Below are 27890 nucleotides of genomic sequence, written 5' to 3'. Positions count from 1 at the left end.
CCCGCTGTCCATTTTCCCCGAGCTCTCAGGGACAGCCCTGGGGTCCCCCAGGCCTGGGCCCTGGCCCCTCGCAGGGCAGGGGGTGAGGGGAGACGCTCCTGTGCGGCCTCGCCTGCCCTCCACTCCTTCCCAGCGCCCTCCTCCCAGACACCTCCGCACCCGTCTCTGCTGTCTCCGACGTGCCCTTGGGCTGAGCAGGCGTGGGTCCTGAGTGCCCTCAGCCGTTTTTGTTTTGTTTTGTTTTGTTTTTATTTGACAGGTAGAGTTATAGACAGTGAGAGACAGAGAGAAAGGTCTTCCTTCCGTTGGTTCACTCTCCAAATGGCGGCCGCGGCCGGCGCACCGCGCTGATCCGAAGCCAGGAGCCAGGTGCTTCCTCCTGGTCTCCCATGGGGTACAGGGCCCAAGCACTTGGGCCATCCTCCACTGCCTTCCCAGGCCACAGCAGAGAGCTGGCCTGGAAGAGGAGCAGCTGGGACTAGAACCGGCGCCGATATGGGATGCCGGTGCCGCAGGCGGAGGATTAACCGAATGAGCCATGGCGCCAGCCCCCCCACAGCCGTTTTACATGCGTGGGCTCTTGCCAAGCCTCGGTTTCGCTGTCTGACACGCAGTAACAGCTGTGTCAGCCGCTCACGGCTGTCGGGACTCGCCATAGGGGTGTGAGGTGACCGACATGGTGCCTTGGGCATAGTGGCCCCTTGCAGATGGTAGCTCTTGGTCGCAGAGGGAGCAGGCGCAGGCTCTGTACGCCCTGCCTCCTTCCGCAGAGTGTGTCAGGGACATCTTAACATAAGGCGTGCACAGCAGGAGTTAGATCCAGCCATGATGAAAAAGCAAGACCGGCGATGGCATCAGTTAGGTAGGAAACACTGGCCATGCACAGAGCATCGCGTTCTGAGGAGACGCTACCAGCTAAACCTGGCATTGGACACTCTGCTTTCTGGACACCCGAGTGCAGGGGAACCCAGTCACCAGCCCACCCTCAGACCCCGCAGCCAGCCCTTGTCCATCTGCAGATGAGCCAGCGGTACTGGAGATGGAGGACATGGACCACCTGGCCCTCCGGCTGGGGGACGGGCTGGATCCCGACTCTGTGTCCCTCGCCTCTGTCACAGCTGTCACCACCAATGTCTCCAACAAGCGGTGAGTGGGCAGGAGCGCCCCGGCTGCCTCCCACCTATGGGACAGGACCAGCTTGCAGGGTGTAAAAATGTGGGTGGGGCCCACGGACAGCTTCTCCTAAGCCCGGCCCTCTCTTCCTTCCCACGGATGTCTCTGTCGCCTGGCTCCCTGCGAAGGCGGAGCGAGGCGGCTGCAGACCTGCTCCCAGGTCGCCGGCCACCCCTCTGTCTCCCTGCTCCTGTAGTCCGGCCTCTCTGTGGGGCTCTGAGAACGGCCAGTTCCACTGTGCCTGGTGTCCTTGTGCTTGGAAACCATGGCCGCGTCCCTCTGCCCGCCCCGAGGCAGTCCGTCCCCCTATGCCCGCCTGACGGCACGTTCTCCTCCACAGGTCTAAGCCGGACATTAAGATGGAGCCAAGTGCAGGGCGGCCCATGGACTACCAGGTAGGTGGGCACCTGGAGGGCTCATGCTGTGCACACTGCGCTGGCCGGGGTGTGGGGACTCCCGCCAGGTGTGTGCCTTGGACACTGTGGAGGCATGGACCTAGGGGTCATAGAGAGCCACAAGTTGAATATAAAGTCCCAAAGTAAGGTTGTCACTGACGGGCATTCCTAGAGGCGCCGTAAGGAGATGCAGACCCCCAGAGCTTCTCACTCTGCTGTGCCAGGATGTTGTGTCTGGCACTGGACCGCATAGAGAGAGACCTGGAGAAATCACAGAGACCAAGGAAACCACATGCAAAAAAAAGAAAAAAAAAATCCACAGTTAAAATAAGAGCCTGAAGAAGACTTTGTTTTTGAAGTGTGGTTTTGCGTTCATTTTAATGCCAGAGTCATTTCCGTCCTGGTTATCCCTGGAGGCTGAGACCCTGGGTGATTGTTTTCTCCTCTTTGCTTCTCTGTCTTCCCTGAGATCCATTTTTAACTCTTTGTGTGTTTCTGAAACGAGATTAAAAGGCTGAGAGGGAGGGGGGTTGCAGCTGTAAGGCTGTGAACACGGCCACCCTGCAAGTAGGACAGGGGGTGAGCATGGCTGCTGGCTTCCGGGACAGGGTCACCCTGGTCTCAGCTTTGCAGGGCCAGGCTCTCAATCTTGACTCCTCCCAGAGTGACCGGAGGCTGGGGGATGGAGTTGCACTACCACAACTCACAATAGACTGATGTACAAGCTCAGAGCACCTAGTGCTAAGCTATAGACTGGAAGCAGGGAAGGAAGAGGTGTCTCTCAGGAAGGATGCTGGGACACCCCACTCCCACATACCCCCAGTGCCCCAGACCCTGCCCTGGGGGAGCCCCTCTCCTGGGATGGAGCTTTACCTCTGATGCCCCCTCCCAGGCCCCAGGCCCATCATCATTCACTCAGGGAATGCGATGAAGGGCTAGGGGACCCCTTTTGTGTCAGAGGCACAACAGGTCGTGTTTCCCGTCTCCCTTAACCCTTGCTCGAATTTGTGTTCAGGGACTCAGCAACCGTCTTCCAGAACTTAGCAGGTAGCCTCGGGCAGGGCGCATGGTTTGGGCCAGCCCAAGCCGCTGGGCTCGCGGAGGTCTGGGAAGTGCACGGCTCCTGAGTCCAGGGCGCTGGGCCCAGGGCGCTGGGCCCAGGGCTTTGTTTCTTTGTGTGCTGAGGACAGGAAAATTCCAGAGAACGAAGACCCCAACTCAGGCAGGTCCCCGGCCTGCCAGGCCAGGCCAGGCCAGAGACGGCGTCCTCATTTACAATGGAAATTATTTTCAGGAGGTTACTCAATGCCAGCCTCCATGCCAAGAGCTATAAGTACCATTTTTTTTTTGCCTTTTTTTTTTTAAAAAGATGTATTTTATTTATTTGAAAGGTAGAGTTATAGAGAGGGGGGAGAGAGAGAGAGGTCTTCCCTCTGCTGGTTCATTCCTCAAATGGCCGCTGAAGCCAGGAGCCTGGAGCTTCATCTGGGTCTCCCACGTGGGTGCAGGGGCTCTGGGCTGTCTCTGTTGCTTTCTCAGGCTCATTAGCAGGGAGCTGGATCCGAAGTGGAGTGGCTGGGGTATGAACCGGCACCCACGTGGGATGTGAGCGCTGCAGGCCGGGGCTTTCCCCTCTCCGCCACAGCGCATCTTTGCATTCAAGCTGCTGTCAGGTGACAGCCACCGTGTACAGGTGTCCCTGTGTTGTATCTATAAGGAGAGGCCGGCCCAGGAGGTTAAGGAGCTTCCCCCGGTCAGGCAAACAAGGCTGGAGCCAGGTCACGCCCCAGAGTGTCTGACCATGGCTGTCAGAGTCTGACTTCTCTATAACCAGGCCTTCTCGGCCCCTGTTCATCGAACTTGGTGTCCCTTCCCACTTGTCTCCAAAAGCTTGTCAAGCTACCTCCTGCCAGAGACTAATCACCTGGCCCGCCAGCCACTTGTCCCGCCCAAGAGGATTTAAACCTGAGCCAAACAGAACAGTGGTCACATTCTCCCCTGAGCATAGCGTCTCCTCCCACTCCACGACTCAGCCACAAGCCTCAGCACGCTTTGGGAGAGAGCTAGGAGGATGCAAATGTGAAACCACTTGTGCTTCCAGTAAATAAAGCGATAAAAGCAGAGGGACTTCCCTCTCTTGGGGAACCTGGCTTTGATGAGTTAGAAATGCCTGGGCCGGCGCCGCGGCTCACTGGGCTAATCCTCCACCTTGCGGCGCCGGCACACCGGGTTCTAGTCCCGGTCGGGGCACCGATCCTGTCCCGGTTGCCCCTCTTCCAGGCCAGCTCTCTGCTGTGGCTAGGGAGTGCAATGGAGGATGGCCCAAGTCCTTGGGCCCTGTACCCCATGGGAGACCAGGAGAAGCACCTGGCTCCTGCCATCGGATCAGCGCAGTGCGCCGGCCGCAGTGTGCCTACCGCGGCGGCCATTGGAGGGTGAACCAACAGCAAAAGGAAGACCTTTCTCTCTGTCTCTCTCTCACTGTCCACTCTGCCTGTCAAAAATTAAAAAAAAAAAAAATGCCTGGGACGCATCTAGAGAAAGGAGAGGGGGGCGTAGCGGAACTCAGATCCAGGAGGGTCTGGAAGGCTAGGGACCATCCTGAAGCTTGGCTCACACCAGAAGTGTGGGGGCGGGGAGATCCAGGTGGACCCAAGCCCAGGCTGTTTCTATTTAGCAGGGACATGGCATGGAAAGCCCAGCTGGGGCCTGGCAGCTCAGAGGTGACCAGCCAGAGCCCTTGGCAGGGACGTTCCTGGTGGGTCTCCTCCCTACCTCTCTTCCTGGTACCCAGACTTCACCGCCCACAGCCCCACGTCCTCCCTGGGCTCCTGCCCTGGCAGCGCCCCTCCGCCCCATCATCTCCAGCCCCTAGAGCGGTGCGAAGGTGAAGAATGGGTCAGGGAACGCTGCCACGGGGGCCCCATCTCCAGCCCCTGCCCGTGCTCTCGAAGCGAGATCGGATTCCTCGGCACCATTACTCCTGGGCTCTCCCGGAACAGAGGTGTAGATTTCCCACTCCTTGTCTCCCATGCTGGCTTCCCTGAAACCGCCTGGGTGGAGTGGTCAGTAGCCAGAAGAGGCAGCTGGTCAGCTGGCGCCTGTCAGCTTCAGTGGCCTTCTCATCTTCCACCCTGTGCAGATGGTGGCAGAGGACAGCCGGACCCCTCCCGCGGGATCCTGAACAATGACCGACTGCTGCTGTATTGCATTTCCCCTTCCAGAGCGCCAGGCGGGGGTGGGAGGCGGCAGGGATGGCACCCCTGCCCCTATACCATGCCCAGGGTAGCCTTTCTCACACACACTCAGGGGGCCCTTCAGGGCCTCCCCTAGACCAGCAGAGAGCACCCCAGGAATCTCTCTCCCCGTCTTGGCACCTTTCAAACCTCTGCCATCCACCATCCCCTCCACCTTTAGCGTCAGGGCATCCAACCCCTATCATCATTTTGGGCTCCTTTGCATGGAGGAATCTGGTGGAAGGGGAGGGAGCAGTGAGGCCGTCACACTGGCCAGGCCTCCAGAGGGTTGGTACCCAGGACCGCCAGGGCTGTGTCTGTCTCATTCCCAGTCCAGGGATACTAAAGTCTTTCCTGCTGGGGAGGGGTGTTAGCTGGGGGAAAATAGAATGGAATTTCCTAAAACCAGATTCATGGAAGTTAGAACTCTGTACACTGCCTGCAAGAATGTTCTGGAAGGACTTCCAGGATCTGTCTGCTGTCTTCCCAGTGAGCATCTCAGAGCTGAGTTCCTCAGGCCTAGCTCCTCCTCCACTCCTAGAAGAAATGGTGGTTACTGGACTCTGGGGTCTCGGTTCTAGGCTTTCCCCTCGGTCCCGCCAGCACTGTGGCTCCAAGTAGAAACGTTGGCCCTCACAGTCTGAGTTGCTTCAACGTGTCCATACTCCAGTTCCCGTGTTCTGACAGTGTTCTCACTGGCACGGGAGTTTCTAGCTGCTTCACTGATGCCTTCAATGTGTGGCTTTTTCTTAGCATCAGAGTGTTTCCAAGACTTTCATGAACACGGTGGAAGACCGTTGTAGTGGTTATTTTATTATTAAAAGGGAACATCATTCTCGTGAGTAAAATCGTATTTGGAAGTGGCACAAAAGCCCAGCAGCTGAAATACCAAATCTCGGGGGGCGAGACGCTCGAAGGGCAGTCCCCACAGTGTCATCAGGAGAGGGCCCTGTGGGAAATGAGTGTCGAGAAAAACCATCCAGAGCCTCGTGCACGCGCGTCCGGGAGAGAGCAGCCACGTGACCCAGGCAGACTCCATCGGGGAAGGCTTGTCCCCACTCGCCCGCATTTACAGAGCTTTCTGCTGCTTACGAGGCATCAGCCCATTCAGCCCTCGCACTTCCTGATGGGGAGCTAGAGCCAGTGTCTCGGGTCTGGGGCTCAGTGCCAGGCCAACATCCCTGGGTCCGGGCCTCTTCTATTTCACCGTGAGCAGACGTCCAAATCCAAAGTGAGAGTGTGGGAAAGCATGGTGACACCAGAAATTACACATCTCTCCAGATAGATCAGTTAGAGATAGATGAGAGCGATACACAGAGATAGAAATAGGTACGGGCTAAATCAGAGATAGATGACTGGATAGACAGGCTGACTGACGCCGGCAATCTGTTTGCTAGCCATCTGTAAGCCGGAAACCATTTACAGTGAGCTCCACAAAGAGAAGGAGTTTGTTTCAGTCCCCCTGTGCCTGGCCCCAGTAGGAGCTTAATAAGTATTTGTTGAATGAATGCACAACTGAGAAGGGTTAGAAGGGGGATTCCAGGGAGCTGGAGCCACTCACAGGACACGTTAGAATGTACACAGCCGTCACCAGGCTGGAAAAGGCGGCTCAGGTCACCTGCCAAAGCCTCACAAAGAAATTAAAAAGAGGAGAGGGGGCAGGAATGAGGAAAGGGGGCCAGGTTTCAGAAACACAAACAGCTATCAGAAGCCTGCAGGCTTCAAGACTTCAAATGAGGAATATTGGAGGAGGAAATTAAATGCGCGTCCCTGGAGACTGAGAGCTTCATTCCCCAGTTCATGAAGCCTGGGACGAGGGCCTGGCAGTGCACGGATGCAGGGAGAGGCAAGTGCACGTGGCATCACCTAGGGGCTCTCAAACATGCCTGGGTGCCACCCCCCACCCCCAGCGCTGCACTGGCTGGGTCTTGAGCCTGAGCACCCTCCCCTCCAACTCTAGTCAGCACCAGCTCGGGAGGTGTCCAGCCTAGACACAGAGGCTTTGGAAAAGGAAGTTGAGCTCTGGATCATGCAGCAAATTCACAGAAGTGGTTGGCATGGAGCCCAGGGGTGGGGCTCCCAGCCTAGTGCCATCAGCCCTGCTGCACGGCCCAGGCTCCCAGGTCCGCCCCGCTGTCCATCTGGCTGCCCCTCCTCCCACCCACAGGTCAGCATCACGGTGATCGAGGCTCGGCAGCTGGTGGGCTTGAACATGGACCCCGTGGTGTGCGTGGAGGTGGGCGATGACAAGAAGTATACATCCATGAAGGAGTCCACGAACTGCCCCTACTACAATGAGGTCGGTGGTCCTGGGGCCCTCGCAGGGGGAAGGGGGCTCTCCAGATGCGGCAGGCGCTGGGCCTCAGCCCCACTGAGGCCAGGAGGAGTGGCCAGGAGTTGAAGGGCTACCAGTGGGGGTGACTTGGACCCTTCTTGCTACAGCCCCTGGCACACTGCATGGCCTGCCACGTCCTCTGATGCCCCAGTCTGGATTCCAGACTGACCTGGGCTGGCCAGCGGCCACCTGCTGAGCTGACACAGCACCTCGCACCCCCACGCTGCCCTCAGCAGTGCCAGGCAGAGCCTGGGGCAGTGCAGCTTGCCCCAAGGCACTACCAGTGGTGGCACTGGCAGCACCCAGTGAGCACTTCCTTTGTGCCAGGCCCTCACTCGAGGCCTTAGGCACAGGATCTCTGCCAGCCCTGTGTCAGAGGTTGTCACTGTTACTCACACAACACACAGGGGCACTGAGGCTCCTGGAGGAGGCCTCGCCCAATGCTGAAGTGCCTGAGTCAGGTCCTGATGCTCACCCCCTGCTCAGCTGAGTCTCCCCAGGGCTTCCCTCCTAAGCACTGGCCTTGACTTTGGGATGTGGGGGAGAGAGCGATTGGCTCCAGGATCCTTTCTAGCCATTCGAGGCCATGCCAAGGGTCCTAGACTCACAGACCCTCTAGTTAAGTCTCCCCACCTTACAGAGGGGAAGACTGAGGCCTCAATATGGGAGGGAATTCCCGCAGCCTCGGAGGGTATCATTAAGGGAGTAGGGCCCACGCTGTCCAGCCTCCACCCCAGTGCTCTGGCTGCCACCTCGGATGCAGTGTCCTGACCCCTGGGCTCCAGGCAGGAGGCTCTGGTGAAGGTGTCTGTGTGCCTGGAACTCCCTGGCCTGAGGGCTCTGGGCAGCCCTTTCTTGGAGGCGACACCAGTTTGTTTCTCCCGGTGACTGCAGGCCGCGAGGGGTGCCAGGTTGGCCCAAGTGAAACTTCAGCGTCCTATGTCCAGAGGCAAGTGGGGCCAGTTGTGGGAGCCTCCAGCCCTGCACTTGCAGGAGAAAAACCTGGACACACCTCTGTCCTGCCCAGACCTGGCTGAATTGTCTCCCCCTGTGGCCACAGAGGGTCCTCGGAGTGGGATGTCACCACCGGGGACCTTTCCCAGGTGGAGTCAGCGCACCAGGCCACCTGCTCTGACCTCACCTTGGGACAGATCCCTGACTGGAGAGCCCCTGGGCTAGACGAGGCTCTGCTTGCCCAAGCAGAGAGGGAGGTGGCCCTGCCACCTGCCCCGTTACCTGATAGCGGTGCAGCCCGCTGCGGCTGGCTCTAGGGTTCCCCAGGCTTCATTCAAGTAGCTTCCTCCCGCTGAGCTGCTCCCAGCTCCTCCTCACCCTCCAGCACCAGCTCCAACGTCCTGGCCACTGAGTGGCTTTCCCTGCTCTCTCTGGGGCAGTGCTGTCCCCGACTTGCTCCTGTCCCCGTGGTGGGCTGGAGACCCCTGCTCTCTTGCACTGCCGTGGCCCAGCTCAAAGCCCTACACAGGCATGAGTTGAAGGGTTCAGGAACACTTGGCCGAGTGGACATTCACCCAGGTGAAGAAACCTGCCCTCACTGAGCGCCAGGATCATAGCACAGGGCCAGGCTGGGGGCCACGGAGAGGGTGGAGACACGGCCTCTGCCCTCACGGGCCACACCCCCTCACCCCCTGGCTCTAGCCTGGAAGCCGGTTTCCAAGCCCCGTCTACAGCCTCTGCGCCTGTTCGTTCTGCACCGTCTTACTGCTCCTGATGGCAGTTTTGTCCTTTTTCATCAACCCTAGTCGCCCTGATTTTGCTTCCGTCGGTCTCCCCTGACCCAGGGTTTCTCAGACCCAGCACTGAGGCTGCTGTGGCCAGGAGAATCCTCTAGATGTGGGAAGCTGGTGGGCAGTATCCCTGGCTTCCGCCCTCTGGAGGACAAGAGCAAACTCGTCTGTCCCCAGCTGAAGCAGCCAAAAATGTTTTCAGACATGGCCTGCTGTCCCTGTGGGGGTGAAAATCATCCCTAGTTGAGACCCCACCCTAAACTGCCTGCTGGGGGACTTCAGCTGCTTCTGGCTGATTCCCCGAGCTGCGAGCAGGACATAGCAGATTCCTGTGCTGTCATAAAAAGCAGTGATGCCTTGGGGCTGCCCTGAGGCACCTGCCTTGGCTCCAGCCTGCCCGCAGGGGAGACCCCTGCTCTGTGCAGGCATCTGCATGGGCATCTGGGAGCCCTGTCTTCCCTCCTGCCTAAGATCAGTGCTGCCCTTTGCCGTGGATCCTTCTTCTGCATCCTGAAGAACCCGACGTTGTACCATCCCCCAACAGCCCGACTCTCTCTTTGCTTTCCGCCCCTCCTCTGGTGCCAAGGGGTCCTATTCCAGCACAGACTGCCTAAACACAACCAGGAAAACCCACAGATGCCTGCGACAGGGGCTGGACGTCTGGCTAGGGATCTCTCTGACTCCCTCATGCCTCTCTGGGGACCACCCCCTCTCCTGGCACAGTCATATCTGTGAGTTGTCACATCTCAGTCTCTGCAGAAGCTTCTGCCCCACGGTGTCACTGAAGTTGGCTCCTCGGGGTGTCAGGGCCTGCCGCTCCCGAGCACAACACCCTCGGCTGTCCTCTCTCCCCTCACTGCCGACTCCTGTCCTCTTGCCTGTCCCTCCCCTTGGGGACCTCCCATGCCATTCTCGGCTTTCCTTCTCCTTCATCTTCTCCCCTACTCCGTTCTTTGCATCACTTCCTCGGCCCACCACGGAAAGGCTGCTATCCTTGCAGCCCTATCTGGGCTGCTTCCCCGCCGTCTCTCTCCTGGGGAGCCTCCCCCACCCCAAGGCTTCAGTGACCCACCCCTAGCCTCCCCCCCGCACCGAGAGCTGCAGACCCAACCCTGGCCAGCAGCCCCTGCACCTGCCACCCAGGCCTGCAACGGTCACCCTTTGCTCTGTGCTCGCCCCCTGCCCTGGGCTGAATGCTTGGCTGGACTCATTGTTTCCACCTCAGAGCCTCCCATGTGAACCGTGTCTCCAGAAGGGTTCAGTGGGGCAGCCCAGGATTGTTATATACACAGCACAGAGGGGTAAACTGAGCCTTGGGGAAGGAGGTGAGCTAGCATGGTGAGGCTGGCTCTGAAACCAAGTGTGAGCATCCCGCAGCCCAGGGCCTTTTCTCTGTGGGCATTAAACTCGTCAGTCTCCCTGCCGCATGCCCACCAGACAATGGGCCCTCTGCTCACTTCTCATACCCTTGTACCCAGGGCCTGCAACACCCAGGCCTTGGGCAAAGAACTTGCCAGTTACAGCCGGTTAAGTGTCTTCATTCGCCACACCGCGGTTCATCCATCCTAAGACCTGCCTCGTCCGTTCCTCTCTTCCTCTTTTTTTTTTTTTTTTATTGTTTTTGACAGGCAGAGTGGACAGTGAGAGAGAGAGAGACAGAGAGAAAGGTCTTCCTTTTGCCGTTGGTTCACCCTCCAATGGCTGCCGTGGCCGGCGTGCTGTGGCCGGCGCACCATGCTGGTCCGAAGGCAGGAGCCAGGTGCTTATCCTGGTCTCCCCATGGGGTGCAGGGCCCAAGCACTTGGGCCATCCTCCACTGCACTCCCAGGCCATAGCAGAGAGATGGCCTGGAAGAGGGGCAACTGGGACAGAATCCGGTGCCCCGACCGGGACTAGAACCCGGTGTGCCCGCGCTGCAAGGTGGAGGATTAGCCTGTTGAGCCACGGCGCCAGCTGCTCTCTTCCTCATGCATCTCCGAGGCTGGGATGTTGCGATGCATCTTCTAGGCAGTGGCATGGTTTTGTGGCAGTGTCTTCGTGGTCCAGCAAACCACAGCGCAGCTTGCAGTACGCAGCGTTTTGGAGCCCATGGCATATGCTACGGTTTCTCATCTGGGCCTCATGAAGGGATTCTGCCATCGTCCCCATTTTACAGCTCAGAAGACAGAGGCTCAGAGAATGAGTTGCTGATGGCCACACAGCTGGACAGGGGCAGAACTGGGACTAGAACCCAAGTCTCCCTGGCTGCCTGGCCCTGGCCCTTCTGAGCACAGCCTGCGGGTGTAGACTTTCCACCTACTGCTGCCACATCGCTCTGCTCCCACAAAGGCCAGCACCGGCCCTGTCCTCTGGACCCCGGATGGGCTCTGCCTCCTTCAAAGGGTCAGTTAGGACCAATGAATTGCCTGTAGCCTATGCATCCGACCTTCAGGGCTCAGGGAGAAAGGCCAGGGTACAGACAGGTGCTGGCCTGGGCTCCAGCTGCTGCCTGCTGGTGACAACAGCCCGGTTCCTTCCCCTCCCCAGTACTTCGTCTTCGACTTCCACGTCTCTCCTGACGTCATGTTCGACAAGATCATCAGGATCTCGGTGAGTGGGGAGCAGCCCCAGCCAGCCAGGCTGCTCACTAAAGCAGCACCCTCATGCGATTTGTGAGGTACCCCCTCTCGCTGGACCCATCATAGACAGCCCTGTGCCCAGACAGGCAGCTGGGCAAGGGGCCCACCAGGCTGGATTCTGGGGCACATTAGCCAGCTGTCTCTGTAGAATGTACAGCTACCCATGGCAGCCAGCACAAAGCTGGTGTCTGCAGGAGGGGCTCAGACTGAGCCCAGCAAGCGACCTCTGTCCCGCCCGCCCACCACCCTCCTGGGTCACCACAAAGCTCGGGTCCCCAGAAAGACTGGGGTGGTGCAACCCCCGGCGGGCCTGACTGCAGATCCTTCTGGAAGGTGATTCACTCCAAGAACCTGCTACGCAGTGGCACCCTGGTGGGCTCCTTCAAAATGGACGTGGGGACCGTGTACTCCCAGCCTGGTGAGTCGCCGTGCGCAGGCTGGGCAGCCACAGCCTGGAGAGCTGCCGCCAGTCTAGGGGGTGCCCCTCCTAGTCACGGCAGCCCCGCCCTGCTCAGCTGCGGCTGGAGAGCCCCCCAGGGTGGGGTGCCGGGTGCAGTGCCCGCTTCTCGCCACTGCAGAGCACCAGTTCCACCACAAGTGGGCCATCCTCTCGGACCCCGACGACATCTCCGCAGGGCTGAAGGGCTACGTGAAGTGTGACGTCGCTGTGGTGGGCAAGGGAGACAACATCAAGACGCCCCACAAGGCCAACGAGACAGACGAGGACGACATTGAGGGGTGAGGCCCATCTCAGCCCAGCCCCTGCACACCTGGGCCCAGCGCAAGCTCCCGGGGTGGACGTGGCCCAGACCCAGGGCCACCCACTTTTCTCGCCCACACAGCCCATTCTTCCTGGAGGGACTGGGGCAGGGGCAGGCCAGGGTCAGTGCCAAGTAGTTAAAGGAGTAACAGTCATCCAGATCTCTGACCGTGAGAAATCTGGCAGGAAGAGCGGGTGCTGGCAGACCGGAGTCCTGAGCCTGTGGGATCCCAAAGACACCAGCAGGATACGCCCAGGACAGCAAAGAGATTTCATTCCGTGTGCCAGTTACAGGCAGCTGACGGCAGCCTTTGGAAATATTCTGGGACCTTCTTTAGGCTTAGTAGGAAAAGTGCTGAGATCCAGCGAATCACATCCTCCGTGGCCAGCGGAAGGGAGAACAGCTTCTTGTGGGGTTTCCACCTGGGGGGCAAGGGCCATGCACGAGACTGGGAGAAGCTGATGGTGATACTGAGCTTGGTAACCTGCGCTACGGCTCGCCAAACACTGCAACCTATCTGAGCCTTGTCATATTGCTGGGAGGTGGGTATCATTATTGCCATGGTAACAGAGAGGAAACGGAAGCCCAGGGAGATGGAGAGGTTTGCCAAGGATCCCATGAGTGAGCAGGTGTCTCTCTTTGCACCTGGGGCCTCTCAGCCATCGCTCAGAGGCTGTGCCAGGCCCCAGGGCATGGTGAAGTTAGGACAGGAGCTGGGGGTCTGGACCTGGTTCCTGTGTCAGCAGGAACTTGCTGCTGCCTGAGGGGGTGCCCCCGGAACGCCAGTGGGCCCGGTTCTACGTGAAAATTTACCGCGCAGAGGGGCTGCCCCGAATGAACACCAGCCTCATGGCCAACGTCAAGAAGGCTTTCATCGGCGAAAACAAGGACCTTGTCGACCCCTACGTGCAGGTCTTCTTTGCTGGCCAGAAGGTACTGGGTGACAGGCACCAGAGGTGCATGTGATGGGCAGGGGTCCGGGAACAGACCTAAGGCAAAATAAGAGAACTCCAGTGGGTGGGGCTGGGCGGGGAAGGTCAGGCTGGGACTCCGGTCCCCATAGGCCTGGTTTAGAGACTCTTCTCCACCAAGGTGTCCTCAGACCAAGAGCTGGGGGGGCAATGGGAGAGAGGGGAGAGTCTGGGGGCTCAGGGTGGGGAGGGAGTGGAAGAGACAAGTCCATGAACATTCTGAATGCACACATATGCATGTACACACGCGCACGTCCCAGCCCTCGACCCCTCCCACCAGGGCAAGACCTCCGTGCAGAAGAGCAGCTACGAGCCCCTGTGGAACGAGCAGGTGGTCTTTACAGACCTGTTCCCCCCACTCTGCAAGCGCATGAAGGTGCAGATCCGAGACTCGGACAAGGTCAACGACGTGGCCATCGGCACCCACTTCATCGACCTGCGCAAGATCTCCAACGACGGAGACAAAGGTCAGCCACGGGGACCCCGCTCCACGTGCTCATCCTCGGGTGTCTCCAGGGTGTTTGTCAATAAACCCTCCTCAAGGGAAAGGGGCAAGTTGTGGCGCAGACCACCAGGAGCTGCCTGTGCCTGCCTGAGCCCGGCTGCCCGGATGTGAGGATTGGTAGCCAGGTGCCCTCTGTGCGATGGAAATAGCATCCACAGACAGCATTGTGACCTCCACGTGGAGGTCCACACCGCTACAGCGCACATGCCGTGTAGATACACAGCTACACATGCCGTGTAGACACAACAGTGTCATCCAAGCGCACTTCAGACACTCCGTGGAAACACCTATTAGGGGAAAATCGTCCATGAATGTCAATTTTCTGCAGTAAAATAGACTTCTCTGTCATTCCATTCCCCACAGATTGTTTGAAGTAGCCTGTAAAATGACAGTACCTACAGGCTGCTAATAGCAGCAGTGCCTGGCTGTGGACCCATGGGGACAGACTACCTCCCAGGCCCCAGGCACCAAGAACCTCTCCTGTCCTCCATGTTCGCTGAGTGGGCACAACGTGGGCAGATGACACACAAGGCCACATCTTGTCTGATTCCATTTGTATCCAGGACAGGCCAATTCAGAGACAGGAAGCAGATTTGTGGCTTCCAGGGCCCCGAGGAGGGGAAGCCAGGCCCAGCTGCTCATAGCGCAGTGTTTGTGGGGAGCAGGGGATGGGAATGTTCTGGAACTAGATGACGGCTGCACAGCCTAGTGAATGTACTGAAACCGCTGACGTGCACTTTAAAGTGGGGATTTTATATTACATGAAGTATCTCCCCATTTTTAAACATGATGGACTTTTCTTAGAAAGCAAGCAGAATAAAAACATCAAGGTAGAAGTGTTCCCAGGCTACACATGAGGCCCAGCAAATCCTAAGCGTGGGAGAGCGAATGCGGATGAGGAACTGGGGGGCTTTATGATGAAGCAGGGAGGGAGGGTTCTCGCATCCCCCGGAACGTCCCCCAAGGCCCAAGGCCGTGCTCAGGAGTCCAGGGAGAGCGGGCTCCATCCTGTAGATGGATTGTTGGCAAACCCAGCCCCAAACAGCAGGAAGCAGAGGGCGCTGCTTCGCCTCCCACCACCCCCCACAGAGCATCAGCACTGTGTACGCACACCAGACGCCGGCTCAGCACCCCCTCCCCGGGAGACCGCTGGGCATGACGCGGGCCCTCCTCCCTGTCCTCGTCACCATAGGCTTCCTGCCCACGCTGGGCCCGGCCTGGGTGAACATGTACGGCTCCACCCGCAACTACACGCTGCTGGACGAGCACCAGGACCTGAACGAGGGCCTGGGCGAGGGCGTGTCCTTCCGGGCCCGTCTCATGCTGGGCCTGGCTGTGGAGATCCTGGACACCTCCAACCCCGAGCTCACCAGCTCCACAGAGGTGCAGGTGGAGCAGGCCACGCCCATCTCCGAGGTGACGTCCCCAGCTCGGCCCCGTCCCCACTGTGGCAGCCCAGCTCTGGGGCTTTGCCTGTTGACGCCGTGTCTCCCTGAGGGGGCTGGACCCCAGGATCAGGGCCCTCCCCCAGGAAGCAGAGACCCCTACTTCACCCCTCAGTGGGACTTGCGTCCCTGTCCACTGCCTGCCCATGTCCTTCTCACAGGTCCCACCATAGCCACCAGCTCCCTCTGCCCCTCCCCTAGCCACAGCTGCCTCTGAGGGTGCAGAGCCAGCCCCCCGTCCAGCGACAGCCTTCAGGGTCTCGACTAGGACGCCCCACCATCAGCCAGGGGACCTGTGGGAGATGCTGTGAGCCGCCGCATCCCCTCTAAGGTTCAAGGATGGTTTGAACTACCTCCCCACAGAGCTGCACCGGGAAAATGGAGGAATTCTTTCTATTTGGAGCCTTCCTAGAGGCTTCCATGATTGACCGGAAGAATGGAGACAAGCCGATCACCTTCGAGGTGACCATAGGTGGGTGCTGGGCTCACAGCCAGGGGGCCACCAGGCTTAGGGGCTGTACCCAACCTGGCAATGGGGAACTTGGCCTCTTTTCCCTGTGTTGGCCTCACAGCACCTTTGGGGGGGGGGGGCAGAGGGTGCACACACTTCATGGAGAAAAAGGAAAGAGGAAAGGAGGGAGGGAGGGGCCAAGAAGGCAAGAGGAAAGGAGGGAGGGAGGGGAGGGAGGGGCCCTGGGGGCTGGATAGGGGACGGTGGGGACAGCCGCCACCTCCCGAGTGGGCCTCACTTTCCCTCTTCCTGCCCCAGCCCCAAGGCAGCACCTGGACTGTGTAGCAGGTAGGGCCTGGCGGGGAAGGCCTCTGGGCCCTAGAATGTCCATTCTGCCTCCAGGCAACTATGGGAACGAAGTCGATGGCCTGTCACGACCCCGGCGGCCTCGGCCCCTGAAGGAGCCTGGGGATGAGGAGGAAGTGGACTTGATCCAGAACTCAAGTGACGATGAGGCCGATGATGGCGGGGACCTGGCCTCCGTCTCCTCCACTCCACCCATGCGGCCCCAGATCACAGACAGGTGGGACCCGCCTCCCACTCTCCTGTAGCCTGGCCCTCCACCTCCCCAGGCTCCCAGACCTCAACCTCCCATCTCCTCTGCCCAGGAACTACTTCCACCTGCCCTACCTGGAGCGCAAACCCTGCATCTACATCAAGAGCTGGTGGCCGGACCAGCGCCGCCGCCTGTACAACACCAACATCATGGACCACATTGCTGACAAGCTGGTCAGGGCCGGCTGGGAGGGGGACAGGGTCAGGGGAGGAGGCACTGCCAGGGGCCTGGCCTGCAGGGCACAGGCCCACCTGCCCAATTTTCGCCATGGGAACTGGGGCAGCTGCAGGGATGGCCTTGGCAGCGCCTCTGCTCCACCCTGGATTTGGGGTGGAGTCCTGGGGCTCCCTGGAGGCAGCTGATCAGCTCCCTTGTGTGTAGCCTGCCCCAGGCCCTCCGCTGTAGCCTTGATTCCTGCCCAGAGTGCCTGGAGCCACAGGCAACTCAGAGATAGTCTTTATTCGGGGACCAAAGAGCCTGCCAAGGCCAAGGTCTCCAGGTTCTGATGGCAGAGCCCAGGACATTGGCCTCCTCCCCATGAAGCTAGGGGGTGGCCCTGTGAGGGGCCCCGAGGGAGGGGGCATCCACCGAGGCCGCAGGGGAGGGCGCGGCTCAGCGTGTGCCCACCCCGGCCGCAGGAGGAGGGCCTGAATGACGTGCAGGAGATGATCAAGACCGAGAAGCCCTTCCCAGAGCGGCGGCTGCGGGGCGTCCTGGAGGAGCTGAGCTGTGGCTGCCAGTGAGAGGGAGGGCCGCAGGGGCGGGGGTGGCGGGGACCCCGGCCTGGGCCGGGCAGGGGAGGAGGCTACCACAGACTGAACCCTGGCTCCCCGCACCCCCAGCCGCTTCCTCTCCCTGGCTGACAAGGACCAGGGGCATTCGTCCCGCACCAGGCTGGACCGAGAGCGCCTCAAGTCGTGCATGCGGGAGCTGGTGAGGGCGTGCGCCAGGCTGGAGGGTGGTTCTGCTTGGGAAAGGGGGACTTCTGTCCCTGAGGTCACAGCTCTGTGCACCCTGGCCTGAACAGTCCCCCCACCAGCAGCTGAGCTGCCCTTTCCTGCCCTGCCCCTCAGGAGAGCATGGGCCAGCAGGCAAGGTCCCTGCGGGCACAGGTGAAGCGGCACACGGTGAGGGACAAGCTGAGGTTGTGCCAGAACTTCCTGCAGAAGCTGCGCTTCCTGGCAGATGAGGTGTGGGCCTGCGGGATGGGGCCTGGGCTGCATGGCAAGAGGTGGTCAGGACCCCCAGAGGCCCCATGCACTGATGGCCACGGGTGGGGATGGAAGACCCAGCCACCGGGACCCTTCCCACATAGGCCCCCTGTCCCTCCTCATCCTGGCTGGCCCTCAGGGGCCAGTCCAGCCCAGTGAGCCCCCTGACCAGCACCCCACGCCCACCCCGGCCCCAGCCCCAGCACAGCATCCCCGACGTGTTCGTGTGGATGATGAGCAACAACAAGCGCATCGCCTACGCCCGAGTGCCCTCCCAGGACCTGCTCTTCTCGCTCGTGCAGGAGGAGATGGGCAAAGACTGCGCCAAAGTCAAGACGCTCTTCCTCAAGGTGCCAGGGCGCGGGGCTGCCTGGGCACCACCCCCAAGTAGCACGCGTTCAGGGAAGGGCTGCAGAGAGCAGCCAGCCAGCTGTACCCCACCCATCCCCTTCTGCCCTCTGAGGTGTCTGTGAAGGGGCAGGGGGGCCCTAACTGAGGCTCCCCTCCAGCCCCCGGGCCCTTCCCCACCCCCCTGGGCCCTGGCAGCCATGAGGCTCCCCATGACCCTGTGCCCGCCCCCAGCTTCCCGGCAAGCGGGGCTTCGGCTCGGCGGGCTGGACGGTCCAGGCCAAGCTGGAGCTGTACCTGTGGCTGGGCCTCAGCAAGCAGCGCAAGGACTTCCTGTGTGGCCTGCCCTGCGGCTTTGAGGAGGTCAAGGCGGCCCAGGGCCTGGGCCTGCACTCCTTCCCGCCCATCAGCCTGGTCTACACCAGTGAGTGAGGCCTCACTCCCAGCCCTCACCCTGGGAGGGGCCAGAGGGGTTGCCCGGTATGCAGCCTCAGACCGCTCCCTGCCCGCACACAGAGAAGCAGGCCTTCCAGCTCCGAGCCCACATGTACCAGGCCCGCAGCCTCTTTGCTGCCGACAGCAGCGGGCTCTCCGACCCCTTCGCCCGCGTGTTCTTTATCAACCAGAGTCAGTGCACAGAGGTGAGGGTGTGGGCCGCTGGGGAGGCCTGGGGGTCTTTGGGGTCTTCAGAGAGCCGCCCTGCAGGTGGCTACAAGCCCCAGTCTCCCTGGAGCAGGTTGTGGCTTTGATGGTGGCCATGCTCACAGGGCAGGGAACCTGCTGGAAGGGGCTAGAGCAGACCTCGCCTTAGCCTTGACTTTGAGGTTTCCAGAGGAGGCTGGGAACCTGATACTCCTGGTCCCTGGTTCCCCAGGAGCTGCGGTGACTGGGGGAGGTTCCGGCCCCATTTCTCCACGCCCCACACTGCAGGTGCTGAATGAGACCCTGTGCCCCACCTGGGACCAGATGCTGGTGTTCGACAACCTGGAGCTATATGGCGAGGCTCATGAGCTGCGGGATGACCCCCCCATCATTGTCATCGAGATCTACGACCAGGACACCATGGTATGGGTGGGCCCTGGCACCAGGGGCCCCCAGCAGCACCACACCTGCCTCTGGTTTCCTGCACTCCACCTGCACTGTGCAGTGCCAGCCACCTGCCCGCCCACCCCGAAGCTCCTCTGCTGGGAGTCTGGGCCGCCGACCAGCCCCTCCAGTGGCTTCCTGACAACGCTGTGGGCCTCGAGGGGTCTCAGGAGCCAGGCCAGGGCATCAGCACCTCCTAGCCCAGACAGGATCTCGGGAGATGGGCCGCAAGTTCTTCTGGCACAGCCTCCCCTCCACACACACACCCACCCGGGCCTCAACTCTGTCCACACCTGCTGCAGCCTCCCAGCCTCCATGTAACAGCCTCCCAGCTCTCCATGAGGGGACCTGGAGGGGGAGTAGAGGGTCCGGTGACCCCGAGAGTTGGGAAGAGTTGGGAACTCTGAACAAGAGGCAGGAGGACCTTCCATCTGGTCCTGGGTCCTGGGTCTGCCATTCACTGACTGCTGGCCTTGAACACGTCTTCAGTGGGCCCTGAGCCTTGGCTTTCCCATCTGTAGAATGGGGTGGCCATGCCTGCCCCTGTGTAACTCATGGGGCTGAGGTGAGGACGAGGGAGGGAGTAGGCGCAAACTTGAACAGCAAGCGCCAGAGGCCACCAGCTGTTTACCCTGTTAGGGCAAAGCCGACTTCATGGGCCGGACCTTCGCCAAACCCCTGGTGAAGATGGCGGATGAGGCGTACTGCCCACCCCGCTTCCCGCCCCAGCTAGAGTACTACCAGATCTACCGCGGCAACGCCACGGCCGGAGACCTGCTGGCTGCCTTCGAGCTGCTGCAGGTGGGACGCCACGGGGGAGGCTGTGGGGAGTGCTGGTGCCTGGGGGTCTCTCCCAGGGTTTCTCAGGGTCCTACAGCCCTTTGGCCTGCTCTGTCTCCCCTGAGCTCATGGCAAACAATTCATGGAGAGAGATCCCTCCAGCCATGCACCCAGTGTGTGACCTGTGACCTCCTATCACCCAGATCGGGCCAGCAGGGAAGGCCGACCTGCCCCCCATCAACGGCCCGGTGGACATGGACCGCGGGCCCATCATGCCAGTGCCCATGGGCATCCGTCCTGTGCTGAGCAAGTACCGAGTGGAGGTGGGTGAGGGCCGCTGACTGCCCCCACCCTGCCCCACACAGGCTTCCTGGGTCTCCCGCCCCCACTTCCTGTTCCCCTCACCTCTGCACCCGGCACTGTTGGTGGACACTCAGCCCCTCATCGTTCAGATCCGGAGACTAAGGCCCAGGAGAGGAAGGGGCTCGTCCAAGGTCACCACCAGCAGCCAGCAGTGTGTGCCAGGGCCACCCGCGACCTCCGTGCCATGCCCTCCCTCCGCAATGCCCAAGGCCAGCTCCCCCGGCCCCACCCTGCCCTCTGAGAGCTGTGCTCTGCACCACCACCCTCTCCTCCCTGCCTGAGCCGCGCCCTCTCCCCCTCCCCACCTCCTAGGTGCTGTTCTGGGGCCTGCGGGACCTGAAGCGGGTGAACCTGGCGCAGGTGGACCGGCCGCGCGTGGACATCGAGTGTGCAGGGAAGGGGGTGCAGTCGTCCCTGATCCACAACTACAAGAAGAACCCCAACTTCAGCACCCTGGTCAAGTGGTTTGAGGTGGTGCGTGCCGGCCTGGGGGCGGGGGGTGGGCAGGCAGAGCTGTGTGCGAGCCGTGGGGCTCCCCTGGACCCCTCCTCTGAGGCCCGGGCTCTGCGCCCCACCCCAGGACCTCCCTGAGAACGAGCTCCTGCACCCACCCCTGAACATCCGCGTGGTGGACTGCAGGGCCTTCGGCCGCTACACCCTGGTGGGCTCCCACGCCGTCAGCTCCCTGCGCCGCTTCATCTACCGGCCCCCGGACCGCTCCGCCCCCAGCTGGAACACCACGGGTATGGCCACAGCCATGCCAGCCAGGGCAGGGCTCCAACGCAGTGCCAGAGTTGGCCCCAGGGGCGTCCAGGGGCTGGGTGAGGGGCAGGCTCTGTTCTGGGGGCTGAAGGAGGCTGCCGGGGAGGCCCTTCCGCTGAGCAGAGAGCGGCAGCCCGCAGGTCTGGGCAGCAGGGCTGAGCCGGGCCTCCACCAGGCTGTCCGGCCCTCCGCCTTCTCTCTGGCTCGCCGACCCTCCTCAGGCCCTTCTTTCTCCTTCCATGGCCCTCCTCCCACCTCAGAAAGCTCCAGAGTCAGTTCCGGGCCCCTGCTCCCACCTGCACCCCGACTCTCACCGCTCCTCCGCTGCCTGTCCCGGGCTGCTGTGTGATGGGCCCCCGTCTCACCCTCTCACCCTCGGGGAGGTCGTGGTGAGCATGGAGCCGGAGGTGCCGGTCAGGAAGCTGGAGACCATGGTGAAGCTGGACGCGGTAAGACAGCGGGCCGGCAGGGGCGGCTGTGGTGCCGATGCGTCGTGTGAGCCAGGCCGCTGTGCCCCCAGAGGGAAGAGCGTGATCACGGCTGCGGGGTGCGATTATCAGGGCTCACCCTCCACGCCCCTCCATGGCAACGCTGTCCTGGGTCCCACACACGTGTGTACACAGGTGGCATGTGCATACAGGTGTCCTGTGCATATGCCTGGGGCTATGTGTGCACAGGGGCAGAGTGCGCAGGAAGAATAGAGGTGCACCTGAGGCAAGGGAGTCCTTGTGAGACCTGCAGGGGAGGGCAGGGCGGGGGCTGCCTGGAGCCGTCGCCCTGGGGTCGGGGGGCTGCTCTCCACCTCCCATTCCCAACCTCGGCGCTGCAGGCAGCTGGGGTGGCCCCGCACATCTGAGGCCTGAGCTCGCTCAGAAACGACCTCCCCTCAACCGGAAATCCGTGGCCCCAGGGGACCAGAGTGGGCAGCGTGGGTGCTGGCCGCGCTCTCAGGAAAGGAGAGCCGTGAGTCCTGGTCCACGGCCCTGGGGTGGCGCTGCTGGAAAGGTGTGTTCCTTGGGGCTATCAAAGGCCAAGGCCCCTGCAGCCCCCAGGCTACTCTCCGGCCACCTGCTCCCTAGTTTCTGGTCACCAGCAGCACAGCACAAGTAACCCTGGCCAGAGCTCCTGGTCCCACAGCCCTGGGCCCTGGCGGGGTGTTGTGGCCGTGCCCTTCCCCACCACGTAACTGCACGTATCAGCTTAATCGTGACACGGCCTGCCTGGGAGGGGGTAGGGGAGAGCGAGGCTGCAGCTGTCCCCGCAGAGCCAATACTGCCGACCCTGTGTGCGTGCTGGCGTGGGCGCCCAGGCCCCCATGCGGACTCAGTAGCGCTACAAGTGAGTGCCGGGGGCAGCCAGGGCCAAGGCCACCTCCCTAGAAGGGCTGAGGGACAACAGCGGCCTGAAGAGAGCCTGGCGGAGCGGGTGGGGAGGTGCCCTTGTTAGCACCAGGCCGGCCTGGTCGGGGGCACTCACGCCCAGCCCCGCTCCCTAGGCCGGGCACTGCCTGCAGCCCGAAGCCCCCATGACTGATCTGCCCCTGCCCCTGTCTCATTGCTTCTCCTCTGCAGGCTTCTGACGCTGTGGTCAAGGTGGACGTGGTGAGTGCGGGGGCCACTCAGGGGCTCTGGGGCGAGAGGGCCCTAGGCTGGCACGGTGTCAGGCCAGAGAGCCCAGCCGCAGGGACTGAGCCACCCTGGCCCGGGCCGCTCGGACCAGCACAGTTTTCTGGAGAGGCCGGGCAAGCAGCCACAGTCCCGCCATGACCACTGGCTCACGGTGGCAGGCCGTGACCCTCCCAGTGCCGCAGCGGCGTCCTCCCCACACAGAGCCCTGAGCCTGGACACCAGTGCCCCTAGAGTTCATGAGGGCCAAGGCTTTCCTGGAGCAGATGGTCAGGGTGGGAGGTGCCCGGGATTGTCTGGGGTCAGGACGGGGGTCCCTGGGGTTGTCTAGGGTCAGGACGGGGATCCCCAGGATTATCTAGAGTCAGGATGGGGATCCCTGGGACTGTCTAGGGTCAGGACAGGGGGAGTCCCCGGGATTGTCTGGGGTCAGGATGGGGGTCCCCGGATTGTCTAGGGTCAGGACGGGGGGAGTCCCCGGGATTGTCTAGGGTCAGGACGGGGGGAGTCCCCGGGATTTCTAGGGTCATGATGGGGGTCCCCAGGGTTGTCTAGGGTCAGGATGGGGGGAGTCCCCGGGATTGTCTAGGGTCAGGATGGGGGTCCCTGGGGTTGTCTGGGGTCAGGATGGGGGTCCCCGGATTGTCTAGGGTCAGGATGGGGATCCCCGGATTGTCTAGGGTCGGGATGGGGGTCCCCAGGATTGTCTAGGGTCAGGATGGGGGTCCCCAGGGTTGTCTAGGGTCAGGATGGGGGTCCCCAGGGTTGTCTAGGGTCAGGATGGGGGTCCCCAGGGTTGTCTAGGGTCAGGATGGGGGTCCCCGGATTGTCTAGGGTCAGGATGGGGGTCCCTGGGGTTGTCTAGGGTCAGGATGGGGGTCCCCGGATTGTCTAGGGTCAGGATGGGGGTCCCCGGATTGTCTAGGGTCAGGATGGGGGTCCCCAGGATTGTCTAGGGTCAGGATGGGGGTCCCCGGATTGTCTAGGGTCAGGACGGGGGGAGTCCCCGGGATTGTCTAGGGTCAGGATGGGGGTCCCCGGATTGTCTAGGGTCGGGATGGGGGTCCCCAGGATTGTCTAGGATCAGGATGGGGGTCCCCAGGGTTGTCTAGGGTCAGGATGGGGGTCCCCGGATTGTCTAGGGTCAGGATGGGGGCCCCCGGGGTTGTCTAGGGTCAGGATGGGGGGAGTCCCTGGGATGTCTAGGGTCGAGATGGGGGTCCCCGGGGTTGTCTAGGATCAGGATGGGGGTCCCTGGGGTTGTCTGGGGCTCCGGATAGGGTCAGGGCCCAGGGAGCCAGCAGGCCTCTCCGCCCTGCCCACCCCACAGGCTGAGGAAGAAAAGGACAGGAAGAAGAAGAAGAAGAAGGGCGTCTCGGAGGAGCTGGAGGAGGAGGAGCCGGACGAGAGCGTGCTGGACTGGTGGTCGAAGTACTTTGCCTCCATCGACACCATGAGGGAGGTGAGGTCTCGGCACGGGCTGGGGGAGGGGGCCACCCAGCCCACCCTGGGCCCCCAGCAGTCCCTCCCTGCTCCCTGCAGCCCAGCCCCTCCACTTCCATTTGTGTGAGCCCAGAATGGCTGTGTCCCACCTCCTGGGGGGCCCGGCGTTCCCCCCTGGTGGCCCCACCTGCCTTCCAGGTCTGGCTGTCCCCATGCACTCATCCACTTGTTCCCAAACATCTGGAGTCTGTGATGAGGCAGACACTGCACTAGGTCCTGCACGCAGGTTCCCTTCGCGCCCAGCACACCAGGGAGGACGGGCCACAGGCCGGCTGGTGACCCAGCGGGTCGGGGTCTCCAGTCAGTAAGGGTTGGAGATGGCTCCCTTCGTGTCCTAACTCCAGTGCCCAGGGAGGGGTGGAGAGGAGGCAAGGCTCGTCCCCTCCGTTTCTGGTGCTAAGCCCAGCCCTTGCACGTACCTCTTCCCCTTGCCCTGGCCAAGGGAGGCTGGGAAATGCAATCTTTGCAAGCTGGGTGTGTGCTCAGCAAAAAGAACAGGAGAGCGATAACTGGGGCCAGTTGGTCGGGTCTTTCCCAGCATCGCCCGCATTCACCTTACCAGCCTGCAGCTCCAGGAGGCTGCCTGTTCGCCTTCTACTCCTGCAATTTTCACATACTGCCACCAGGTGGCAGTGGCGACTTGGGGGGGAACTGGTGATTTCCTGCCCAATGGGTGGAACAGACTGAGATATAAAAAAATAAAGCACATTTTCTTACTCAATATTTTCTGCATTAAAAAAATAATAATATCGCCATGAAGCAACATTCACATGATATGTTTAAGTGATACACGGTTTCAAGATTCACAGGCCCGTATGTACAGTAGTCGGATTGTGCACATCATCGTTTTCAAACCTGCGTTAATAGAGCACATGAAGAATTAGAAATGCAGCAGGAAAGACCCTCTGCTCCCAGCAAACTTCACTCTAGACTGGTCCCAGGCCGCAGTTTGGAGTCAGCAGACCCCTCCCCAGGAAACCCACCCTCCCCTGCTCCCCTTATTTTTGGCAGCAACTTCGACAACAAGAGGCCTCAGGAGTGGACTTGGAGGAGAAGGAGGAAGCAGACAACACCGAGGGTGAGCCCTGGCCCAGCTCCCGGCCTCCCCCACCTCCCCGGGCCCTCACAGCCGCAGCAGGCAAGGCCAGGCTCTGTCGCGCAGGCCAAGACCCCGTCTGCAGTGGCTGCCACGCTGACCGCTGACCGGGCAGCACCACAGCAGCAGGTGCAGGACGGCCAGGCTGGCAGGGGCCCCGGCGTTCAGCCCGCCCAGCCTTTTCCAGGCCTGTCCCATGGAACTGTGGTCACGGGTGTTCTGGAGCGAAGCCAGGGTCCTGGGGTCAGATCAGTGCGGGAAGTGCTGCTCTCCCAGCTTCCTGTGCTGAGGCACTTGGAGCCTTCAGTACGCACACGGCAGTGGAAACCTCTAGAAGGAAGAAACGGCATAAAATGTTTCCCCGGCGGGCATTTGCCTGCTCGCATGTCAGAGCGCCTCCGTCGAGTCCTGACTCTCCACTTCCGGTCCAGCTTCCTGCCCTGCACACCTTGCGGGCAGCAGGTGATGGCTCGAGCACCTGGGTCCGTGCCTCCCACACAGGAGAGCCAGACTGAGCACTGGGCTGGCTTTGGCCTTGAGCACTTGGGAACTGAACCGGCAGATGGCAGATGTTTCTCCGTCTGTCTCTCTGTCTCTCTTTCAAATACAATGAAAATAAGTGTTAAAAAAAAAAGTTTCATTTCTCTCCCCAACCTGCTTGACCACAATACCCCTTCTCCTAAAGTACGGCAGCGGTGCCGGAGCCTGGTCTTCCACCTCCTGCCATTGGGAAATGCCGAGGGAGAAGGGCCTTCCTAGTGACAGGGACACGTGGCGTGGGGCAGCGCGCGGACGCCTCCCGGCCCCAGCCTGCCGAGGGGCGCCCCGGACCCACGCGCGCTCCCAGACGTGACCTGTCGCCCCTGCTTTACAGATGGCCACACTGAGGCCCGAGAAGTTAGATTAGTGAGGTGCACGAGCAGCGGAGCGGGGCCTCGAACCGGGGCCTTCCCGCTCTGCCAGCACCTGCCCAGTGCCCCTGCGCTGACCGAGGCCGCGTCTGCCTCTGCCAGGCCTGAAGGGGCCCGTGAAGGGCAAGGACAAGGCGAGGGCGGCGAAGGAGGAGAAGAGGAAGAAGACGCAGGGCCCCGGCCCTGGCCAGGGGCCCGAGGCCCCTGAGAAGAAGAAACCCAAGATTGATGAGCTGAAGGTGAGGGGGCAGGCGGGGGCGGGAGGCCGCAGGTGCAGGGGCCCCGGCCCAGGCCCTGACGCCGGGCTGGCCCAGGTGTACCCCAAGGAGCTGGAGTCCGAGTTCGACAATTTCGAGGACTGGCTGCACACCTTCAACCTGCTGCGGGGCAAGACCGGTGATGACGAGGACGGCTCCACCGAGGAGGAGCGCATCGTGGGCAGGTTCAAGGTCAGGCCCCGGCCCCTGCTGCTGCCCCGGCCGCTCCAGAACCCCTGGGCCTCCCCAGGACCCAGCCGAGCCGGACGTCCCGTGCCTTTAACTCCTTGGAAAGCCTCCCTGCCCGTGCCAGGCAGACCTGCACCCTGAGCCTCGCGCCTTGCCGCAGGGCTCCCTGTGCGTGTACAAAGTGCCACTCCCAGAGGACGTGTCCCGGGAAGCCGGCTACGACCCCACCTACGGCATGTTCCAGGGCATCCCGAGCAACGACCCCATCAACGTGCTGGTCCGAGTCTACGTGGTCCGGGTAAGCCCCCCCACCCAGGAGGGACTGACAGCCCGGGACTGGGAGGGCCCTGGGGACGTCGCCCGGTCTGAGTGTCCAGCCTCGGGTCCCCTGCTCCCGGCCCCACCCTGCACCACCACAGCCCCTGCTCAGGCAGCCCACTCCCCACCGCAGGCCACAGACCTGCACCCGGCCGACATCAACGGCAAAGCTGACCCCTACATCGCCATCCGGCTGGGCAAGACGGACATCCGCGACAAGGAGAACTACATCTCCAAGCAGCTCAACCCCGTCTTCGGGAAGTAAGGCCTCCGGGAGGCCCCGACTCCCCCTGCCTGGACCCCCAGACCACCTGCCACCTGCCCCGCCCTTCACCTGCCCCGACCCCCGCCAGGTCCTTCGACATCGAGGCCTCCTTTCCCATGGAGTCCCTGCTGACGGTGGCCGTGTACGACTGGGACCTGGTGGGCACCGACGACCTCATTGGGGAGACCAAGATCGACCTGGAGAACCGCTTCTACAGCAAGCACCGCGCCACCTGCGGCATCGCTCGCACCTACTCCACGTGCGAGGCCCGGGCGGCGGGGCGGGCGGGGCGGGGCTGCTGCTCAGAGCACAGGGCTTTGGGAAGGTGCACGTAGTGTGTGGTTTGTGTCCCGGGCCCAGAACTGGCCGGAAGCAGCTGCCCCTGGGGCCGGCCCTGTCCCCACTGAGCCCCGCCACACCTGTGTGTCCCCTCCCACAGGCATGGCTACAACATCTGGCGGGACCCCCTGAAGCCCAGCCAGATCCTGGCCCGTCTCTGCAAGGAGGGCAAGGTGGACGGCCCCCACTTCGGGCCCCCCGGGAGGGTGAAGGTGGCCAACCGCGTCTTCACCGGGCCCTCGGAGATGGAGGACGAGAACGGTGAGGGTGCCCGGCACAAAGCCGCCCGGGCGAGGGGCGCCCCCCACCGCCCTGGCCCGAGCTGGGCCTTGTGCACCTCGGCCCGGCACCCAGAGCCCCTGGCATCTGCGCAGCCTGTGCCCTCCCCCACCTTATCTAGCACTCTCACCACACCCCCATGGCATAGGAGGTCACCCCCATTCTGCAGATGAGAACACGGAGACCCAGCGAGTTTCAGCGACCCGCCCAGGGTCAAGGAGCTGTCTGCAGACACAGGGAGGGTGTGGGCTTGGGTCCTTCCCTCTCCGGTGCCTCATGCAGCCCTCACTTCCCCAGGGGATGGGGC

At 61.8% G+C, this 27890-nt stretch overlaps 1 protein-coding gene across 3 annotated transcripts in view; it reads left to right on the top strand.

The window, feature by feature from the left end:
• The window catches only part of OTOF (otoferlin), an 83194-nt gene that overhangs the window by 50707 nt on the left and 4597 nt on the right, over positions 1–27890 (top strand). For 2 of the 3 annotated variants that reach the window (XM_062210156.1, XM_062210155.1), the window contains 33 exons: positions 1020–1146; positions 1514–1568; positions 6972–7103; positions 11411–11473; positions 11836–11920; positions 12081–12240; positions 13010–13196; positions 13515–13701; positions 14932–15155; positions 15548–15656; positions 16038–16218; positions 16304–16424; positions 16890–16990; positions 17094–17184; positions 17325–17441; positions 17660–17812; positions 18045–18234; positions 18327–18451; positions 18741–18875; positions 19536–19697; positions 19880–19999; positions 20352–20513; positions 20620–20787; positions 21185–21250; positions 22373–22402; positions 23757–23888; positions 24941–25007; positions 26039–26175; positions 26251–26385; positions 26543–26680; positions 26834–26961; positions 27054–27224; positions 27405–27565. In XM_062210156.1, the coding sequence (XP_062066140.1) occupies positions 1020–1146; positions 1514–1568; positions 6972–7103; positions 11411–11473; positions 11836–11920; positions 12081–12240; positions 13010–13196; positions 13515–13701; positions 14932–15155; positions 15548–15656; positions 16038–16218; positions 16304–16424; positions 16890–16990; positions 17094–17184; positions 17325–17441; positions 17660–17812; positions 18045–18234; positions 18327–18451; positions 18741–18875; positions 19536–19697; positions 19880–19999; positions 20352–20513; positions 20620–20787; positions 21185–21250; positions 22373–22402; positions 23757–23888; positions 24941–25007; positions 26039–26175; positions 26251–26385; positions 26543–26680; positions 26834–26961; positions 27054–27224; positions 27405–27565 (4320 nt within the window). Of the gene's footprint in view, positions 1–1019; positions 1147–1513; positions 1569–6971; positions 7104–11410; positions 11474–11835; positions 11921–12080; positions 12241–13009; positions 13197–13514; positions 13702–14931; positions 15156–15547; positions 15657–16037; positions 16219–16303; positions 16425–16889; positions 16991–17093; positions 17185–17324; positions 17442–17659; positions 17813–18044; positions 18235–18326; positions 18452–18740; positions 18876–19535; positions 19698–19879; positions 20000–20351; positions 20514–20619; positions 20788–21115; positions 21251–22372; positions 22403–23756; positions 23889–24940; positions 25008–26038; positions 26176–26250; positions 26386–26542; positions 26681–26833; positions 26962–27053; positions 27225–27404; positions 27566–27890 lie in introns of all 3 variants that reach the window. The other variant, XM_062210154.1, reaches the window with a different exon arrangement.

This window comes from Lepus europaeus, chromosome 13 (genome assembly GCF_033115175.1).
Source record: "Lepus europaeus isolate LE1 chromosome 13, mLepTim1.pri, whole genome shotgun sequence".
NCBI lineage: Eukaryota > Metazoa > Chordata > Mammalia > Lagomorpha > Leporidae > Lepus > Lepus europaeus.
This window is presented reverse-complemented; position numbering and strand designations above follow the sequence as displayed.